We start from the raw sequence: 23,381 nt of genomic DNA, 5'->3' as shown, positions 1-23,381 counted from the left end.
TTCAACGCGCTTGGTAGGAATGTTTTCAACTTTCTATTAGCTATGGAACTATTTACTTAAGGAATTAGACCTTGCCGAGCGCATTCATGTTACTCATGCAGAATAATCAACAGGCAATGAAGGCCACGTGTGCGTGCGTATCACAATGATAGGTTAGCGTACGTTAGTAAACGCACCGAGTTATCGGCAGAAACTGTTGGCAATTGAAAAACAGGATGGCAATTGATAACAAACTGGATGCCTTCCCCACAATATAACCACGCGTAGCCAAGTTTCACCGTCAGGTAAATATTTTTATCTTAACAATGCTATCTCTAGAATATAGATGGCTTTATCATTTGCGTCAAGTGCACCATGTTACCAATCTTATTGCATTGCTACTCGACTCCAAAGGCTTCAACGTCACAGACTCTGAAATCTTTCATCGTCACCGAGACTGTCACCGAGTAATCTTGTCGCCGAGCTATCGTAACGGTAATCGTAAAAATACTTAACAAAGATAGCGGGATAACACATTTGTTCTCTTGACACAGGTTCTACACACTAGGCAGAACTCAACAGGGTACGATGAATGCAAGTGACGAGGTTGAGCATCTTTCTTGTCAGTTTTTTGTACTATAAGGTCATGGACGCTGTTGTGGTTTGAAATATACAACACGCAATTGAACCTGTTCTACGGAACTTGGGCAGTCAAAGCCGTCAAAAAAATGTACATGTACATAATTTAGGTCTAAATGAGATGATCTAAAATCCGACAAATGAGTTGCAGTTGTTTTCTGAAGAAGTTATAAATATCACAGTGTACTATTTACTAATAAATTTACCACCTCGAAATGATGATCTGGTAAAAATTGCTAGAAAGGTTTTTACGAATAAATTAAATTGGCACGGCAGGTCAATTCTGAGTTCAATTTATTTCTCACATATTAATGGTAGGTGTAATTTGTCAGTAAGGTTCCTGAATCAAGGTACAAAGTCCAAGCATGTGTAAATTTCTTAGCTCACGTTTGCCCAACTTGTTGGGCTGAGATAACGGAAAAAATGATTAGCCGTCGGGAATTTCTAGACACCTCTTGATATGATTGCCCAAATAAGTAAGTATCTTTGCAGCTAAGGTTCTGTTCCTTAGCTTAGCTGTTAGAATGTTACTACTAATACTAAATAGTGCAAACTTCTTCCTTAGTTTTTCTTAGCTTCATGGAAGGCTTCAACGTAATGTAATTTTACGATAAATTATATTATATTTAATTCAATTTTACACAGGAGCACCGAACTAAATTCTTGCATAAAAATCATAATTATATTTAGGAAACTAAACTATTTCAAATTGACACAAGCAAGGTCTAAAGGGAGGAATGTGAAATTAGTATCTACGGGCCTATGTGAATAGTGTTCACTCGAATTCAATTTGCAAAACTAAGAGATTGCCGGAAATAATTCGAGGTTCGCACTATCATATAAAAATGAAAACGACTAAACTACGCCATGGGCTTGGTCGTATACATGAAATATTCGTATAATGGATATAAGATGAAAGGTAAGCTTTTGCAAATTCACAGTTAAATCGTACGTAAAACGAATTTAAGTTCATGTCTCACATACAATAACGTTTAACACTTCACCATACAACATTTTAATATCAGGTTAGACATGCTGTGGCATTGAATCTACGCAATTCACTGGTACAATTCACACTATGTATATGCTGGACACTAGCACGAAGTGTGTAAGAACAAGCAAACATTATAGGGTATAAGTACATTCTGCGCTCAAGCAACGCAACATAGTCTCTAAATTAATGCGCTTAGAAAGAGAACCCTCGTAATTTATTAAAATTCATTATAAATTTCACTCTCTGTACACTTTCCTAGCGAATCGCAGCTTGTCCAGACTCCCAGTGACGCACAGGATCGGAGACAGCGTAGCACACCTCACCTCACAACCTCTGCTCCACAACTGACATCCCAGGGTATAAATTAAGTGAATAAATGCGCACCGCGTACAGCATCCCTACACTGCGGTGCTTCCATGCTAGTGTTGGGTTGTCGAAGTTAAACAAATATATAAACATGTCGGACAAAATTTCCTGCCAGTGGCTTGAATCACAAGACACTGCTGACTACATCTCGTTGCCGCGTATCGTTCGGTAATTTAATTATTTTTATAAGCAATTTCTTTAATAATATAAAAGTTGAATTTGTAGGTTAATCGCTATAATAGGCTTAGAATAATAGAAAGCTCGACAAAATTTATTGAAAAAATATTACTCGCTCCAATGATTAAAAATTATGGCTCTGCGTATATTAATATTCGGTGTATGACGGATAGGAAAACACGTTCAATTTCTAATCTTTGTTTACTCTCAACAAGAAGAGAATATTTCAAGATTCTAGTATATTTTAGAGATCACAAGAGAGGAATGAAACACTATTTAAAAATCTTCCACACAGTAGAACATTTTTCACCTCAATCACCACTCGACAGCGAGCAGCAGGCGATTGCGAACAGCCTTGTACAAATTGCCGAGGATAAACGATAACTGACGCATTCGAATACAAATTAAAACATAAACTTACGCCATTTCATCTACGCTTTTTCATTTCACCGTCCTGAGACAGTAACATTCAGACTTTATTCATCAAAGTACACCTGTATTATCTAGCACTAGAAGATGATGATTTTAAAATTTGAAAGTGCAGCTATGATGGCATTAATTCCTTTTTAATTGATATATTTGGTAGAGAATGAGATCTTGAGGAATAAATACTGTAGAATCCTGTAGACACCTCTCCTGTATAGGTTTCTCTTTAAATCAGGACGCTGTATAGAGAACAATTAAATCGCAACAATATGCATGTTCCTATTAATTTGTTCCCAGTTTGATGAACGTTCGTTTTGGTGTGAAGGCTCTCACCACACCACCCGGCAAGCCTTTGAACAATGTTCACCTGAACTAATTTTGACAAATTTTGGTGAACACACTTTGCATGAATATTTTATAAAAAAGCTGCTGCATCCCAAGTTACTAAAATCTCCGGCATTTGATTTAGAAGCATTTGGTGACTTTACAAGCAATATTCTAATATGAATAAAATTATTTCTTTTTGCACTCCATAAACGAACTCTCGTCAAGTTGCCAGATTTAACAATAGAGGCTATGGTTTTTTACAGGTACGTAGAATCATCAACAGACATTTTCATTATATAAGTAATACTCATCACTTATCAATATTAATGGCACTTTCAGACAACAATGAAACGAGAACAATATTTTCCATATGAGATTCTAAAGACGCAATACTAAGTGTAGTTATAATTAACGGATGTGACGCCATTAGCAGAAGAATTCGACATTTGTAGAGACAAAAACATTCATTTCATATGTACGTAGATGGAGCGCAACACGGGACGGGCTCTTCACTGTTCACTTCAAAGTGCACTTGTTCATTATTATTCATGATTATGTTTCGTAGTGAAGGCAACGCGATAATATTTTAGAAAAGACAGCGAAAATTTTTGAAGCTTTCTCCGAGATAGATTTAATGACGGTAGATTTATGACGGTAGATTTAATTGAAGAAACAGCTGTAGTTCAGTTTGAAGGATGACTATCGTATTATTGCACCCGAATTTATTTATGTATTACAGTAATCGAACTATCGTCAACATTGGTCCACCAGCTAGTTTTTTTACATTATAAGCATATTAAAAAATGGTGAACACGCGAGCCCTCGAATTTTCCCCTTGGTTCAATCCACATTCACTTCTCTCATGTTGAATTCACACTTTCATTCAGCACCAAAGCGGCATAAATATCATAGAAGATATAAGATGAAGCTAACCACTTATACCTCTGGATTAAAAAGTTCCAAAATTCCAACAATCATGAAAACTGCAAGTCTTTGGAAACTTCACTAGCTTGAAGGTCCGTCCTTCGAATTCAATATCAGTGAAATGTTTCTCTTAAATTCTGATCCCTTTACAGAACCAAGTGATAATAATATAAAAATTATTATTATTGAATTAAGGCAGCTCAAAATTTTCGTGAAAATTGTCGATGAAAGTTTTCATCAATAAGTCTTCAAAGCATTCATGATCATTAAAATATTCATAGTCTGCAAAAAAAACACGAATTAATTTTAAGCATGAAGTTTTCGCAAAAAAATATTAATATTGAAGTTAGTAGACAAATTATGATTTATTTGAAACCTAATTAATGCCTTAATAGACACAAGTTTATGATGTGAGTAAGTATATAGAACTCGCAATTGGATGAATATTAGCTGGAAAGTAATAATAACTCTTGTTCAATATTTGAAAATTCAGAGAACATACGAATAGAATTAATTTTAATCTATGTTCGGAAATTTTAAGTAAATTTATCATTTTGCTCAGTACGGTTCTTGAAACTATAATAAAAAAAAACGTTGGAGGAGCTACAGGCTAAAAATAACTATTCATCAGAGAATGACGCATTGATCAAGACAAGGTCTCATACAACGCACATATAATGAATGAAAAATGCTCTACAACCACGACTAATAGATTCTCGAGACGAGCTAAAGAGCAACTACTATACTAAGAGTACTAATAAATTGTACATACCGTCTGAAGAGAGATGATTGCCGCCTCAACAAATGCAAACATGGTAAATATTCCCTTGGGTTCAACATTGTCTACCAGAAGGAAGTATATATAGAGGATCTTAACAAGTGCAAACAACGGACAGCAACGCCGACACGTAAATAGAAGATATGTTGGTCGGTTCAGTGAAGATAACATGCACAAGAATTAAGTAAGAGGCGAGATTTGAATCTTTAAACTCATTTTTATTTTGATGTTTAGTAGGAAGCTAGATTTGCATATTTAAATTCACTAGGATGTTTACGAAACTCTGACATAAGTTGACAAACGGGAAATCTAGAGTCATCGTAATGCTTATCATGGAATCCCTACTTTCCAGAACTGATCTGATGTTAGTATTCGATTATTTGCACTAACGTCATTAAGGAGATTATTTTTATTACGAGATTACTTCATCGGTTGTCAGAGATGAAGGTCGCAGATCATGTCAAATTGATATAACAGATAGGTTCATATGAGTAGTGAAAGTATTAGAAAAAAAGACTTCACTACATATGAGTAGTGAAAGTATTAGTAAATTTTCGGCAGAGACTTGAAATTTGTACGGAAAGTTAATGTAATATCTCAAATAAAGATTTTCATTCGTTACTGAATAATACTGAATAAATATTTTCGTTGGTTTTAATTTAAAAATCCATTTGACAATGGCCATCTCCAAAGAAGGTGAGAAAATTCTTCGTTTTGTTTCCTCTACTGACACGCCACACCTTGAAACCCTTATTTAATAATTTACATCAGAGCATTTAAATATTTTCTTCTTCGTAACTAAAGAAGATCATTGTCAGATACCATGCGCTGGTCCTGCAAATATATGAGCACAAGGAAACACAGCGTCCAGTTAACATGAACATTCTTCATGTTTGTCTTCCAAATTCACCTTCAAGAATAAACATATGCTAAAATTAAGCAAATGATTACAGTTAATTTATTTATATAATAAAAGATATTTATAATAAGGCATTTGCTGCCGATTAGTCGCTGTAGTAACGAGAACATAAAGTTAGATATCATGCACACAATACGAATAATTTTAATAAGATATTTAATGAATAATAATTTTATAGCAATGAATAATTTTAATTTCAGGTTTAAAAAATGCAAATTATAACATTTTTTAAGATTAAATATTGGTTGCCTTGATACCTATAATGACGCGGGAAAAATCAATCATAACAGTGTTTACTTCTCGGTAGCTATGGCTTAGGGTCTTAATAAAATAACTTAAAATTGAAACGTCTTTGGATGTGAAGGTTACTTTTGGAGCAAGCTTACGTTGGTATCTCAACTCAAGTACTCGATATAATTAAATCTACATCGAAATATATTCACAGGCGATACAACAATCAAGGGCATGAAAGAGGAAAACTTTTGAACAGAGGCGAAAAATTCGCACCATAAATCGACAATGTGACGGCAACTTAACGATAAGTTCTTATATAAACGCGAGATATGTCATTGAAGACGTGCAGTAGTCGAAATAGAGCAAATTAGAGATATCACTATTACATTTTCCTTGATATAAGTAGCCCTAATTAATCAAGTCTAAATCAAAGTAGAATTATTTAGAATAATCGTAATTAAAGTAGTTAAAAAAAAGATTTCCTAATTCATGACGACCCAAGGAGCAGAGCAGGATCGAGATAGTTTCAGTTATTTGGTCTCATGATATTATTTATTTAACCGTTAGCCCCTCATTAATAATTTGGAATAGTTTCGAGGTAGGAATGGCACTACAACAGAAGACAATAAAATGTTTTGCCTTTGGTCATAAAGATTAATTCTCAGACGACACGTACTGTGTAAAAGTAGGAATGAAGCATGACATCACGCTTATAAGATGATATACGTGGTTACATTTCAGAATAAGCATGCAAAGAAGAACATATCACAGCACGTTACTATTACAAATATAGTGCATGACATAACAAGGCGAAGAATAGGTGTGATATAGGATTTAGTGTAACGAGATTATTTTATGCTATATTTTAAATATTTCGTAAAATTTAGTTAAAAACTCACTGCGCTAGGCAAAATGATTATTCTTAATGGGATGTTTTCATTAATAACTTCTCTCTATCATTGCTTAATATTTACAGGAATGATAAATTGCGCTTACGCTATTATAATATTTACTTCGGTAAGATAAGCGCTAATTTTCTACTTGAAAACATAATTTAAAATTTGCGAGTCTTTATTTATCGCTACATTAAATTGTTAGCTTCTGCAAATTATTAAACATTAATTCCGTTTACTTCTTTAAAAATTGATCATTCGCCAATTGTAAATAATTTTTAGATGCTAAAATTATTAGCAATAGCTGGACCATCGAAGCCTCGAACAAAGCTGGTTGAACATAATATACTTATCGCTGCTTGAATTCAAAAGTTGAACTCGTATATATGCTTTCAGTATCAAAGAGCATCATAGTTCCGCAAGTACATATAAATGAAATTTTTATTTAACAATTTGAAAAAAAGAAAGTCAATAACAGTAACAATAATTGATCCCATCATTTCGACTTCATGGAAACCAGGTATAATCAAGAATAGTTATAAGTAAAGTTAAGTGACTACAAAAGACAATGGTTAAAAAATATTAGAAAAATAAACAGTTGGCATCACTAATGCCTCCTATTTAAGTCTTAGGGCTGAACCAAGTGCAAAATATCACTGAAATACCAATAACTTGATATTCAGAATAGAATTGATATGAAGAAGCTCTTTCATCGTAAGAAATTCACTACATTTACAATTCTTAAATTCTGGAGACTATGCGTGCGAAGCTAAGTATCGTAGATACACGGATTAATATGTTTGGCTTAACATCGGTCACCAAAACCCTAACACAAGCAAAATTCACACAATTGAAAAACTTTGTTCACTTCTATAACAAACTATGCGGTTTAAAACATCGTGGGAACGTCCGACTTGCTGAACGATAACAAATGCGGTTTAAATACTGAGCAAACCTTCGAACAACTGGGAAATATAGTATAATAAAAAATACGATTTAAAAATCCTTAATGCTTGAATCAAAATTAAGGATTTAACAATTTTATTTCTGGTACGGAAGATAGGTCTGGTGTAAATTTAAGAATAATATGAATTCAAAAGCAATTACCAAACTTTTGGGACATTAGAATGAAGTTATTTAATTAAAATGCGAACATCGTTTTCATGTATTTTTATGATGCGAACAAGAATTATGAGAAACCGGAAACAATTTTTCACTCGCAACATTAAAAATATTCCACTGCGTTTCATGCAGTCATAGTTGAGGGAAAGAGTTGACCCTGTAATAGATCAAACATTCCTGCCGTCTATTCTACTTACTTGACAGAAGGCCGTAAAAGATTTCTCCTGGGAGATACGAGGAAAAACTACAATAATAACTAGCCGAGAAGTTATATAGATAAAATTTCGATAGATAAAGACACCCAAACAATCAGTGTTGGGACATGGTCTTACTGAGTCTAGGAGGAGGGGGAGGAGCGACTGCACTGACTCTCCTCAAAGGTCGTTGAGTTCGGTTGCCAGTAAGTTGATTGTCTAGTAAGGTTTCAGGGACTTTACTAGACATTGTAGTAGGTGGAAGCCGTGCTTGGACAATGTCAGGCGACTCATGATCAAGGACTGGTAAAATGGCACTGGTGGACGTAGTAGAGGGATTCGTCAACACGGAAGAATTCAGGGTTGGTACTTTTGGTAGTCTTGGTAGAATTCTTCTTGGAGGTACAGGCACGGTTGTCGTTGCGGTTGTTACGTTAGTAGGGTAAATAACTTCATTGAGGTTATCAGTCACAAACTTGGTACAAATATCGTCTTGAGATACTCTATTTTTCTCATGTTCTGTCTGCTGCTGTGAAGTTCCAGCGAAATAACCCGGGCTTATCTTCTCTTCTGTAAGAGGGTGACGTAGACTTTCACGGTTTCCCGTATTCGGCGAATCGTCATCAAAACTATAAGCATACTTAAGTTTTCTCTTAGGTACTTTCGGAGGAATAGGATTAACATTGTGGCTGTGGCGAACTTGTGTCTCAGTGATGCCAGGAACATGATTATCGGGAATATTATCGTTTATAAGGCGTTTTGTGACCAAGCTGTCTACAACTTCACAACCAACATAAGCGTTTGAGGCATTTATGGAATCTTTTGGGCGAGAAGTTTCAGAACAACTCTCATTAGATTGTGCATCAATAGTACATCGCCGACCGAGTCTCGTTGCCGATAAGTCTTTGGTGCGTTCTTTATCCACAGAACGTGAGGTACGGAGAGGCGGCTTAGGAGGGTTGCATGTCTCCCACCGTATTGAAGAATCAGGCATATTCTGCTGGTGGCTTTGACTGCCAGAGTTACCCTCCATGATTTTATCGGAAGATCTTTGGGCAACTTCGTGATCTGCGGTTACTTCAGCAACTACAGGGAGCTTCGAACTCGCGTCAGAAAGACCATATGGTCTATTTCTAAAGATTTCATTTTCAATATCTTCTGTAAGCACGTCATCATATTTTGCTTCCGAGTGAGGGTTATTCGCGGATCTGGCTGGATGTGATGCAGCAGTTTTCTCAGAATAGTTGGAAAGCTCTAGGGCATCTGTGAGATTTTCCTGTGGAGATTCTTCAGACAAACGGGGATACAGACAACTAGATTTGCGACTACTACAAGCAGACTTCTGGCGCGTATTTTCTTCGGTAGCATGACCACTCCTTATAGAAGGTTCGTTTTTAGAAATATCTTCTGAACGGAGATGACGACTAGCTTCAAATGCCATTATTTCAGGTATGGAAGAAGTTAAGCTAATTGCCTTCATGAGAGGATTGGGACCTTTCAATGTTCCCATCAGAGCTCCCAATCCGGGGTAGTTGCCACTGGCCTCGGAAGAGGGGGACATAAAATTGTGGCTAAGCGAGGAACTCACAGAAGAATCATGGTACATTTTCATAGAAGTGGAAGGAGATACAGAAAGTTTTTGCTGAGAGAAACAGTTAGGAAACATAAGGTTTGAAAAGCCGGCATATTCACTTCCTTTTCCAGGTGAAGCTTCCATGAGCTTATCTGAGTCTGAATGGTCAGGCTCTCCTTCTTTTACCACACAGTTTACAGTCGAGCCATCGTTAAGCAGCATGGAGTACAACGACGTTTGTTTCTGAACCTTGGTCGTCGTAGGAGATTCTTTTTCTTTAGCCATGGGGGAGCTCTTGTATTTTATGGAGGAATTCGGAGTGTAGAGTTGCGGGTAGGATGGTATGAGCGGGTCCAGACCGTTCTTACCGTCACCGGGATTGCCTGAGGTGCCATCAAAGGGCTCATCTACGGCACCCTGAGCCACCTGCCGAGCAAGGGTCGTGGAATCACTGGAGAATTTAGACATAAAACAAAAAAACTGCAACACAGAGTCGCACTGACAGGAAATAATAGAGTTCTGTATCAACAAATAAATAAATGCACACAAAAATACTTGAAAATTTTAAGCTTTCCTGATCAACAAAATTTCCTGAACAAAATACAAAATTTTAAGCGTGTACGATAAACGAGACGGAAACAAATACTTTTAATTTTGGCCAGGAAAAAGTATTAATTATTATTTTAGTTTATTGTTTAAATTAATTGCACTGTCGAGAATAGCTAAAATTTTCGAAATGGTCGGAGCTGATTTTTATACTTATTTGAACCACTGTTCATTTCACGTAAATAATTCAGCTGACAAATAAGTCAAAGAGCTACAGAAGAAAGAATATAAACGGCACTTGAAAAGATTTAGACATAATATTCTGCCTATGCTCCTTTAGGTTCGGCAGTGTGAATTAAACTTTCGTTATTCTCAAAAGGTTCTTAATTAGACCTATTTAATTCATGTGTCTGATTATGTCTTTTCCAGATTTGAATCGGAAATCACTCTGTGAAAAATAATTATGCGTTAGGGTAGTGTTCATTGAGTGAAGGCATTAATTTAAGGGGAGCGTCTACCCTAAAATTGAAAAATTTTACTTTTTCGGTTTTCATACTAATTTTAAAGCTGACATTCTGCCCTATCCAACGGTACCACTGCCATCTCTCTACGTTGATTTATGATTTCACTATTAGATAGGAACTAATTAGCTGGTGAGCTCTTTATATATAGTGTCTACTTGAGTTGTGCTGCAGTTACGTGTTTAGTCTCATCTTAAAGCTGACATTCTGGCCTATCCAACGGTACCATTACCATCTCTGTACGTCGATTTTTACGTACACGACACTTCATGAAAGGGGGGTGGGGGGGGGAGTTCTTTCAGTAATTAGATATGAGATAATTCGCTGTCCACCACTACAAATATAGTATTTTTGTGAGGTCTGACTCAGTGTGCCTCCGGGCTTTGTAGGGAGAGATGCGCATGTAGTTGCTCCCATCATCCTTGAGTGGAATCAAGCTCCAGAAACGTTTAGTTTGGTATCTATGCTACATTGAGCGCATATTGTGGTGCGCGCGGGACTTTGTCGCGCTCTCCTCACCATTCACACTTATTGTCACGGAAAACCTATCTCCTCCTAGAGTTTTAAAGCTACAACAATGAGACATATACCATTCGATTCGCAAAGAATAGATCTACAGAACGACCTAGCCGTTTTTTCAATTTCGTCATAGTTTGGATTTTATTCCTGAAGAAGGGGGGTGGAAAGGGGTAAAATCGAAAAATTTCCGAAAACTTTACGAAAAATGCTCCCACACCCGCAAAAATTAGAAATTCAAAAAACGGCTAGGTCGTTTTATAGATAAAGATTTTGCGCATCGAATGATATGTGTCTCGATGTCGTAGCTTTAAAATCCTAGGAGGAGATAGATTTGAAAAGTACCCCCTTTTTTGACCGTTTTCTATGAATTTCACGTTTTCTTTCAATTTTTTCGAAAAAATTCACAGGAACAAAATGTGAGTTTTTTTCCATTTTACATATGTGTACCAAGTTTCAGAGTGATCCGTTTGTAAATAGCCGAGATGATTTTTGGGGTTGACGCTCCCCTTAAAGAGTTTCATAAAAGTGCAGTCTAGACAGCCTTATCCTTATTTTCCTAAAAGAGAAGAAAAAGTGATTTGAAAATTTTATCGATTATGATCAAAAATAGACGAAGCCTAGAGATGACAAGGCAAGTTTTTTCAAGCTGACAATCAAAAAATAAACAGAGCTCGGGACGTGATTCCGCACTCCCCTCGACACTCACTTGTGCTGTCATGCCTAGTAATCAGAAATACATAATTGATGATCACATAATTGTGTGGATTGTACATTAGTGCATTCTACATGTAATATTATAAGTGGCGATAATTAGTATTGACGTAAGATAAGTGGCCTTTATCGAGAGGGAGCAGTGTTTGATATACACTGATTTGCCCACTGATAATGAGGGCGATCATTTAACATTATCGATAGGCTATCATCTACGTAAAGCCCAGTGTAATACTCTCATTTTAGAGAACTTCAAGAAAGTGCATATGAATCTTTTAATTATCTTTTATTGTCACCAAATTTATTAACCTGTCAATCTTTAACGATATGCTTTGTGTAACCTAGTGAAGGATTAACCCCTCTCAATCAAAAAATATTTCAAATTAGTAGTAGGATTCTCAATTCGATAGATGTTTGCAATATTATACGTTGGTAAATTAAAGTACAAAGTATAATAATTTCAACATGAAGAGTGAACTGTAGTAAACAAATCAAACCCTGCACGTGAATAATTTCGTTTTAAACCTATTGCTTGTCCTGACCAGGGTAACTATTATACGATGAATTAGTACAATAATTCATCAATAATACAATTCATCAGGCAACATCTGAATAAGGATATTTTGCACCGTGAAATTATTCAATGTTTTCGCTCATATAAGTAGCATCGCTCAAAGCTTTGATAACGCTTACAGACCGTGAATATGAGATACCTATGATATAGCCTTGCTAATAGTCTAATACTCAATACTGATTCATCGTACGAGGATGAAAGCCTTTGACTACAAATATGATCTTGGAAAGCGAGCGCTGATCTATCTCAAGACATCAATGCATTATTTCAAGGAACAGAAAAAAATTTTCTGAATTTCTATAGAAACAAAATAAGAAAAGTTGAGGCCTACGAATGATGAAAATCAAAACAAAACCATAACGGAAATGTTTTACTAAAAAATGTCAAACAAATATTCGTACACAAACAAAGCAAAATGTTCTTTAAAATAAAATTGCCCTCGTTCATAAAAAAGTTCAACATATTCTATACAAAATAGAAATCATAATATAAGACATTAATAAGCTGTCAAAAATATTTACGGTGCACATGAAGAGCGAAAATTTAGAAAAAGAATCGATTTATATTTTTTTAATTAGAATGGAAATCAAGACTGATCATTATTTTCATGTTTTTCTTTTCTAAATCGCGACCGGATTTGTTTCAATTTGATTTGATGGAAGATAAATTTAAAAAATTACGATTTTTTACCCAAGAAGATTTTCAGCGAGTAAGTAAATATTCAATTTATTCTTTTCGCGCTAGCTTAAAAATTTTTCTATCTTAATGCTATGTCATGAACAAATCTCAAATGAACAGGCATGAATTTTCTCAAAGATGTTGAAATGAGTCCCGATATACAATTGAAGCTGTATATACTAGAGATATCATTTAAATTGAATGGCACTCGCATCTAATACATTTACAATGAGAGTGTGTAATGTGAACCCAAACGTTTAACAGACGTAAATTCAATTGAAAAATTCTCGTTAATTTTCTATATTATCCCCGACACTTTTCCAAAATATAAAAAGCAAATGTAAAACTGAATCCACCAACAACACAAACTACTTACTTAACCTTGCCAGCAAAACACAACATTTCAAACGCAATTTTTAACCTATGCAAAAACAACATAGTGATAAATGATAAGTGAACATGATCAAAATGCAATACTCACGTGCGCATTCCTCAAAATACACTGTGAAATAGAAGGAAATAATGCACAAAAACATAAGATGCAAACACACAAAAAATTTCTTAAGCAACATGCCACGACAAACGGAAAACAAGGCATATATGCTGAGTTCAGGTAGAAAAAATACGATTAGAAAAACTAATTTATTGACTTGTTATTTTAATTGGCATTTATTAACCACGAATTTTCTAATGAAACAATATTAATCAGCATTCACGATCATTTTTATGCAAAAATTATTATACCAAATCACGATAAAAATCACAAAAGATCACATGGTCATGATTATCATTTTGATATGTGAATCCAACAACTAATAATCAATTGCAATCACTATCATACACAGGTACTGCGCTTGGCCAAAATTCATAACTTGAATTAACTCAAATGAAGAATTTCATAGTGATATGTGCGAATTAGTGAAGCATCCAAGAAAACTGATGTTATTCCAAGAACCTCTGTGAGAGCAGTGATCAAAATCAGTTGATTCTACGTACAAGCATTGATTACAATCCGCACCTAAATGAAATAATTAGTCAACAATATAGGTTTATGACACTCGGCAGAACACGCCACGTGAGTTAGAAAAAAAGAGGGAGTTACAATCCACTGGGAAAATGTGCTCGTAAGCAATACTAGCATAGAGGACGTACATGGTCAATAATGCATCGCTTATTTGAGTACAAAACGTGTAAAACAAAACAAACGGACTGTTTAATCACGAAAACACAGAGACGTTTCCGTAATCATTTCAAAGTTGACAAGCGGGTCAAGCTAGTAACTGAAACCACTCAGCTCTCAAAGTTCAACCATAAAGGATGGTCGTTCAATGTTCTCCTGTTATCCGTACTGTTCGATCACCTCCATGTGCAGTTCTGGGTCTAACAAACCAATTCATTCATAGTTATTCTCCCTCTTCATAATCGTATGAAACTTCGCAACACGACCATGATGTCCAACGTTGCAATGATTATAGAAACGTCTCCGTGCTAGAAGACAAAATGCCATATTTCTATACGCTTGTACTATTTTAGTAATTTTAAAATTATCTCTTGTAACCAAGTCTATTGTTACTGAAATGAAGCCTTTTAGCCTTTTAAATGAAGCCTTAGCGCGCAGATATTTCAACTTTTCACCGGAAAAAAGTTTTTCTCCCTCAAGGGGACTATATCTCAAATCATCTATACCGCCGCTTTATGTATAAATGCTTTGTAGTGAAATATCCCATTCCTTAAGTTTCAGTTTAAATTGGGGAAAGGTTAATACAGCTGAAATTGGAGGGAAGTCGTTCAGCTAAAATTACTAAAAGTTTTTCAGCTTAGAAACGTCAATTAGAAAATCCGATACATCTATTACCCGCTTCACATTGTTTTCAGCTGTCACACTGACGTAAATATGTATTTAAAAATGTCTTACATAATAATTAATGCTTCAGTTCAGGTCATTAACTCAAGTCTGGTATGTTTCACTCAACTGACACACTCCGACTTTAGGAATGAAACAATACTAAATTAATGTTTCCCAATTATAGTGGGTATAAATTAATTCAATCGATTTATTCTTAGTAAAAAAATTTTTAAAAGCTGAACGAGAATCATTAAAATATTAAAAAAAAGACAAAGCGAAATTCATTAAAATACTTTTCTTAAAGGAAGATTAAATGAGAATCATTAAAAAAAGACTAAGAAGGATTCATTAAAATACTAAAAATAATTAACGAGGATCTAGATGAATTTTTACGAATTGTTCACCTTCAAAATGGTCTCTGAGTCAGCGAGTGCCTGCTTGGCCAGGTATCGCTCTCGCTTGATCTTGATCTCGAGGCTCTGCGGTACGTCTGGCACCAGCACATCGATGAGGCGGCACACACCGAACACCACGTGCTGTACGACAACATCCACAACTCTCTGATTAATCACAGTTTTACTTTCGTATCTTTTCGTATAAAATGAAATCACATTCAAAAATTTTCAGATAAGAATGTCGTGTAAGTTTGTCCAGTGCATAAGCTCAAATATTAGCAAAATGTGATACATCAAATGGCTGAATTTCGCACTGACCTCAAAAGCTATCACGAAACCGAGTCTGATGGCCAGCAAGCGCCAGAAGAAGGTCGTGTGGAGGCCTTCGTGATCCCGGTATCCACGATACCTGGGGACAGAAGACGTCATCGATGCAAAAGGGTCTTCCAATTTAGATTATTTACTGGAATAAATGAAAATAAATTTACAGAAAAAGCACACCATCAACAGGTGAAGTGCATTTATTCTTAACCAGATCTACAGGGTTCCAGTAAGTTCACTAGATATTGCCATTAATTTTAATATATAAATGCTCGAGGATATAAAACCGGAAATATATATTTAACAATCATTGATTCTTCACCAAAAGAAAGCCATTTTTCATCACAAAGCTAACAAGCTGCGAGGCTCTGGAATGTTGTTGAAATACAATGATATTGCTACCTGAATTGTTCAATTATGAAGCAAACGCAAAATACAATGATATTCCTACCTGCATTGTTCAACTAGCGAGCAAAGGCTAAAATACAAGGATAATCATACTTGCATTGTTCAACTATGAATCAAACGTGAATTACAATGATATTCCTACCTGCACGGTACAGTCATTAATAAAATACAATCAAACTACAAAACAATGAAATTTCACTAAACTAGAGTAATGATATTCGTACCTGCATGGTTGACTCATAGTGCCGTTGGGTGCGGTTGCGAGGGTGAAGTTCACGTAGCCACGTAGGGACCAGTCGTACTCGTACTTGTACAGCAGCCTTGGTAGGAACTCCGACGTGAACGCGATCAAAAATGCCTGCACCACACAGAATAAATCAATAAAAATTGTCGTAAATAACACAAAATCTGAATAAATTCATGATTTAGTTTGTTGACTGTTAAATTAATGCGGGACCGAGCTTTGCTGCTGATTTAGAACTCGAAATGAGTGATTATAAATAATTGTTGAAGTAAAGTTATAGATTAATCGAACGACTTCCGCACGACATTCAAATGTCAATCAAAGAATTCTGTGAGAAGATAAAAAAATCCGTGAGGCAATTGAAGGTTTGTCCATTGAATGTAAACCGGAAGCTTTGTTTTGTAGTTGAATTTCCGGTTTAGTGTATTTCATTTTCTTTCATTTTTGCAGTCACGCTCTCGCAAGATTGATAAAAATTTCAAATCATGGAAGAAGGAGACTGATGAAGAGAAATATTTTTAAAGTTTTACAAGAATGAAGGAAGAATAGTCTTGTTGTGATAGTAATGGATAATCGAACATAATCATGGTGCTATACCGTTACCACATAAAATGATTTTTAACAATAATATACTTCAAATAGTAATAATCATTAAAAATTATGCTTTTGATGTTATTTGAACCTGAATTGCTGAAATTGATCATCTATATTAGTTGTTTAATCCGTTTATCATTATGCAGACATATGAATAATTATATGAAGCCATGGATAATTACTAGAACTAATTACTAAAAGCATGAAATCAATAGTATTTTTTCTGGAGCCAAAGCCTATAAGAAGTGTGTGGTTTATTGATATTGTAATTATAAGGCAAAAACTCCCTCAGACAGCCTAGTGGCGGCGATAATATGCCATTGTTCTAGATTAATTAGACGAGGTTTACCTTGACCTTGATTCCAACGTAAGTTGTACTACAAAAATGAGTGACGTCGAGACTTGACATGAATGAACTAAGACACGACTGAACACGAAAGACTTTAGACACGACTTCGTCTTATGACCAGTTTAATTTAGAGATAACTGCGCTCGAGACGAAGCTACCGCCTCCATATCCTGACATCGATTGATAAGCGTTTCACACGCTCGAGATAAATAAATGAAAAGGAAATGCTAATTCAGCAAAAAAAGTAGGAAATTCAGAAAAAAATGAATGAGAAACGGCAAGAAAATTATGAGAAAATGCAGGGAAAAGGAAAAGAAAAACATGAAAGCGAAAAAAATAAGGCGAAATGCAGCGAAAACGAAAAGGAAGCGAAGAAAAATAGGGAGAGATACAGAAAACTAATAGTGAAACGAAAAGAAAAATATAAGGACAAAATGCAGGAAAAAACGAAAAAGAAAGGACGAGGAAGCACCCGAAACTGAAGTTAACATGGCTGTAATGTGAATATTGGTTCAGAGAAGGGAACTGTGTTCAGTAATTGCTAGTCTAATATTTCTACTTATTGTTTTTCTTTTAGAAAAATACCAAGATGAAAGAGTTGAGTATATATATATTAATGATGCCATGAATTAATAGACCCGCCATGAAATCAAGGATGGTGAACCAGATACCAATATTCAGATCGAGCACAACATGATGATGAACTCACATTACTGATGACGGCGAGATGCGCCATGAAGTCAAGGATGGTGAACCAGATACCAATAATTCTGATCGAGCACAACATGATGATGAACTCACATTACTGATAACAGCAAGATGCGCCATGAAGACAAGGATGGTGAACCAGATAACAATATTCTGATCGAGCACAACATGATGATGATGAACTCACATTACTGATGACGGCGAGATGAGCCATGAAGTCAAGGATGGTGAACCAGATACCAATATTCTGGGCACGTTCAGCTACGGGCCGTCGGGTCTCGCACACAAACTTCTGCGCGTCGAGCCTGATCTCGACCCAGTTGTTGAGCAGCGCGAACAGCGGCGCCAGCGGGAACGCCGCTACGAAGATCGTCAGGAAACCGAACTGCAAAACTGCCATCGCAACAACAGTTAATGATAATGAGGTAGCGAAAGTGGGAAAGGATTACAATGCAATGTGGAGCTACGAAGTGGAAGTTATGTTAATAATCAGGTTGGATAGTGATCGAATGGAATCGTACGGGATGAGAAACTGAAAATTAACGGGATTAAAAACAAGGAAAACTGATAAACTAATTTTTAAAAGAGAATTGGAGCGCTTCTAATGTAAAATTTGTGAACATGAAGAACGCTCCGATTTTCACTAATTTTGAAATGGGGATAAAAACGCAAACATAGAGGAGTTAATATTGTTTGAATGAACGAATTGAAAAAAATTGTGAAAAGTACCCAAATTGAATGACGGAAACATGAAAACTGCATCTGATTTACGAACACCATATGGATATATTCTTCTTCCTAATAAGGTCTCACAGAAAGACCATTGTCTAATACATTTCATAGTATTCTCTACTATTTTGATCATTTCGGTCATTAAAATTTTAATCATCATTTTTCATTTTAAAATATGATCATTTTGTTACAATGGAAGAAAAATCTCACCCATTTCCAGGTACTCTTCGAAGAGGCCCTCGTTGTCGATGAGAGCGTAGTCTGCCTCCCAGGGGGACCTGGTCTTGCCGCTCAAGTTAACCTGCAAGCCAAGCAGGCGCTAATGACATCAAAGTATTATATTTTATAGCATTCTACTCCTATAAACAATCAAGTTAACCTGCAAGCCAAGCAGGAGCTAATGGCATCAAAGTATTATATTTTATAGCATTCTACTCCTATAAACAATCAAGTTAACCTGTAAGCCAAGCAGGTGCTGAAGGCATCACTGCATTGTATTTCATAGCATTCAACTCTTAAACAATAAAGTTAACCTGTAAGCCACACAGCATGTTGAGCTCTTAAACAATTACGTGCTGCTGTTCAACGATGACTAAATGTTAATTAGTAGTTGCAGTGATTAAATGTTCTGGGGTCGTAAAAACTTGTTTGAGTATACGTTGCGGTCGCTTTTAGCGCATTTTCTCATTTATGGAAAAATTGCACTATTGTGCTCGCCATGTCCATCCGTCTGTCTGTCCGTCTGTCTGTCCCTCCGTGACTTCACGTTTTCGTCGACGAGAAAATGCGCTCTCTGTCACTCACTGCAGTGAGTACTGAGTTATATTTTTTCGTCTATGATTAGTAGGTTTAGCTTGTAAAGATGTCAGTGATTGGTTGACGGAGTTATGAACTCGTAACTATTTATGATAGGACGGCCTCACGAGAAAAATCATGAGCAATTTAATAAGTCCAATTCCACAAAGAACAAAATATCATTCATGGTTTATTTGTTTCTAAACTAAGATTACCATCTTCATTTTTGAAATTTCACAATAGAATTGTTAACCATTCCTTAGATGCAAATCTAGGGAAATGTACCTGTATATAAAAAATTAATACACTACGAGAAACATCTAAAGACAAGCTTCATTATACTTTTGAAGCCGTAGGAAATGACCAATTACGAATACATTGTCACACAAAAAAAACATCTGAAAACAGACCAACATGCCACCAAAAGCATATGGAAGCCATCGAAAAGAAAACCAGCAAAAAATTAATCCTATCACTACTCAGAAAACTCAATCACTCGAAATTACAACAGGAGTAGTGGATTGCGATAGTGACTTTTTCGCGGATCGTAAACTTGGTTCATGGATCATTAATTGGTTGGTTTAATCAAAAAAGCAATGGTGATTGGGTTATGAATTAAAGATTGTGCACACATTTTAACCTCATTATATGTATAATTTGTGAATGTATTAGCAAAAAAATGAATAAATTAATCGGAAATTTCTAAGCAGATCGTAGAGGAACAATCGCATTCGGAACACTTCGATTCCACGTCACTAAGAAAAATATCCTTACTCAAATTGCAAAAATTATAATTAGGATTCATGTAGAAAAAAAAATAAAACAAAACAAATAAAAAATTAAGTTAAAAAAATAAAATAAAAAAAATAGAGATAAAAAATAAGATAAAATAAATAAATAAAAATAGAAAAAATAAGATAAAAAATAATATAGAGATAAGATAAAAAAAATAAGAACCTTCTTCTTGTGCCACCAGGCCTTGAGTTTAGGCACCAGGATCTCCTGAGCGTTGTTGACGACCTGCTTGCCTATCATGATGACTCCCAGCTGCTGCGCCAGCTCGATCAGACAGCCGCCCGCCGAGCACTGCGAGCAGTAAACAAACAATTTGCATTACTCGTGAATAGTGAATAATTTATATCATAATAGTGATTTAATAGCACTGCGAACAGTAAACAAACAATTCATTACTCGCGAATAACAAATAATTTATATCATAATAGTGATTTAATAGCACTGCGACCAGTAAACCAACAATTTGCATTACTCGTGAATAGTGAATAATTTATATCATAATAGTGATTTAATAGCACTGCGACCAGTAAACCAACAATTTGCATTACTCGTGAATAGTGAACAATTTATATCATAATAGTGATTTAATAGCACTGAGAACAGTAAACTAACAATTTGCATTACTAGTGAATCGTGAATAATTTATATCATAATAGTGATATCAGTGATCCCTCGCTATATCGCGCTTAACCTACGAGGATTTCACTTCATTGAAGATTTTCACCCAATATTAATGAGAAAATCTTTCCAGGTTTAACATTCCGCGGAACTCGATCTACAGTAAGAAAGTGGGAAGGGGTTGTTAAGATTACAATAATGTAAAATATCAGACAGTTGCAATACAAATACTTAAATAAATACTATCAGTCGATCAATTCCCCATCGTGGATTTCACCTTATCGCAGCCGAGGTAATAAAACGTAGGAAATGAGATAACTGAAGGATTACTGTATTTTTGACATGATTCCGACTTTTTGCTGTTGCACATCATATGCCATGTAAAAATAAATACTGATTAGCAATCGTACACTCCGATTATGATGAGAATTATATTACCATATAAATATGACTTTACGAGGACATTATGAATTGATTGAAAGATAAAGTGAGGTATAAAAATTCTGACTTTCTTGACAAATAGAAATTATTGGTTTGTGAAATAATGAGACCTTTTATACTGTTTCGACGAAGCAATAAATTATAGAATTACTTGTCTGTAAGCAAAGGTAATTTAATTCTAAACATTGTCTCCGTCTTATGTCGAGACGAAATCAGTAAAATTACGGAAAGAATGAACATATATGAATGGCGGTATGCAGACAGCCTATAAAAACTATTTGTATCAGAAAAAATATGAGCTTGCTTATAGTTTCGGTATGTGTTGCTTATTATTGATAGTATCGGTATCAGTGAGATAATTTGGTCATTTACGTATGATCAAAAACTTTAAATGAATGTAAATAACAGTTGGAAACTTAACGCCACATACAATATAATGCAACGCTAACTTCTTGATAGTCCCTCAAACTATACAGTTTCTTCATTAGCGACCTCGAATTTACAATGTAAAAGAACACGGGAATAAAGGAAATTTCTTTTTAACACATCAATTTCACATCATTGGTTAAATCTCTTTCGAAATATGCTCGTTTTCAGCATGGCTTTGCTCTATTATTAATTATAGCCATTAATGTTCATTTAAGCGCATTTGACGCTCAGTCCGCAAATTGAGTCCAAATGGTGAATGGTAATCATCCTTACTAAGCACATCAAACTTACCACGCACACACTAACATCTTATTCTAATAAAAATTTTCCTTCCTAATATAAAAAATGTCTCGAATATCGTTGAAATTCGTTGAAATATTTGCTTACATCTTCGTTGCGGAGGCCGAGGATGTGTTTGTAGTGGCCAGGGTAGCCGACAAAGCGGCCCTTGCAGAAGGCGATGTAGAATATCGACGAGTAGAAGTTTACGAACTGGAAGATGAACACCTTGAACGTGAGGTTGTCCTCGAACTCCGTCTGGGTTCGGTGCATCTCTGGGTTGAGAAAAGTTTATTTCTTATACAGGAAACTGACAGTAAGAAGTGAGCGTCTGGATTCGGTGCATCTCTGATTGGAGAAAAGTTACTTTATTACAGGAAACTGACAGTAAGAAGTGAGCGTCTGTGTTCGGTGCATCTCTGATTGGAGAAAAGTTGATTTCTTATAGGAAACTGACAGTAAGAAGTTAGCGTCTAGGTTCGATGCATCTCTGATTGGAGAAAAGTTGATTTCTTATAGGAAACTGACAGTAAGGAGTGATCGTCTGTGTTCGGTGAGGAAAAATGAAAGTCCTGATGAAATTCACAGAAGGAAATGATGTGATCGCTTTTGGGTAAATTTAAAGAGAAAACTTACAATTTGAAAGGAAATTTTTACTACCGTGGTCAAATTGACTGAGACAATTTGGAGTATAAAATTAAATTGAAGTCTGTTTTGTTACCAAATTAAATGACATAACCTAAACCATGAGTCAATGAAGTAAATATTTGCATGAAGAAGCATGATGAACAATAATTTTAACGCATGGCATCTTGCGAAGTCTTATCACAATGCGACATTTTCTGTGCATAGGACAGCACACAAAAAATAGAATTCACAGGGAGCACAAATGAAAAAATATTCAACAAAAACCTGGCGAAAAGCTTACATGATATTCGTGAACTTATACGCCAGTTAGGCATCACTCACCCCAGTTGGTGAGTCTGTACGCCAGTTAGGCATCACTCACCCCAGTTGGTGAGTCTGTACGCCAGTTAGGCATCACTCACCCCAGTTGGTGAGTCTGTACGCAAGTTTGGTGTACACTCACCCCAGTTGGTGAGTCTGTACGCAAGTTTGGTGTACACGCGTCCCATGCTCATGATGATCATGAAGTTCACTACGGCGCCTGAGAGCGACGAGATGGCCTGTGCCTGTAAAAAATTCATATAATAAAATACAATTCAATACAAAATTTATGAAACATTTTAGTCTAATACATGTGTATCAAAAAAGAATATTAACTCATATTTACTTTTCCCCTAAGCGAAATTAAAAGAGTTGGAGCCTTAAA

At 35.6% G+C, this 23,381-nt stretch overlaps 1 protein-coding gene across 1 annotated transcript in view; it reads right to left on the bottom strand.

The window, feature by feature from the left end:
- Positions 1-6,969: 6,969 nt before the first annotated feature.
- The window catches only part of LOC108668798 (anoctamin-7), a 50,162-nt gene continuing 33,750 nt past the window's right edge, over positions 6,970-23,381 (bottom strand). Inside the window, exons 10-19 of the mRNA XM_018156050.2 lie at positions 23,139-23,241; positions 22,157-22,323; positions 20,444-20,572; positions 18,902-18,992; positions 18,200-18,352; positions 17,961-18,013; positions 16,289-16,422; positions 15,654-15,744; positions 15,345-15,476; positions 6,970-9,971 (exon numbers count right to left, since the gene is read on the bottom strand). Of these exons, the coding sequence (XP_018011539.2) occupies positions 8,088-9,971; positions 15,345-15,476; positions 15,654-15,744; positions 16,289-16,422; positions 17,961-18,013; positions 18,200-18,352; positions 18,902-18,992; positions 20,444-20,572; positions 22,157-22,323; positions 23,139-23,241 (2,937 nt within the window). The 3' untranslated portion in view covers positions 6,970-8,087. The remainder of the gene's footprint in view (positions 9,972-15,344; positions 15,477-15,653; positions 15,745-16,288; positions 16,423-17,960; positions 18,014-18,199; positions 18,353-18,901; positions 18,993-20,443; positions 20,573-22,156; positions 22,324-23,138; positions 23,242-23,381) is intronic.

This window comes from Hyalella azteca, unplaced genomic scaffold (genome assembly GCF_000764305.2).
Source record: "Hyalella azteca isolate HAZT.00-mixed unplaced genomic scaffold, Hazt_2.0.2 contig14215, whole genome shotgun sequence".
NCBI classification, from domain to species: domain Eukaryota; kingdom Metazoa; phylum Arthropoda; class Malacostraca; order Amphipoda; family Hyalellidae; genus Hyalella; species Hyalella azteca.
The sequence above is the reverse complement of the archived record's forward strand: the minus strand, read 5'-3'. Positions and strand labels throughout refer to the sequence as shown.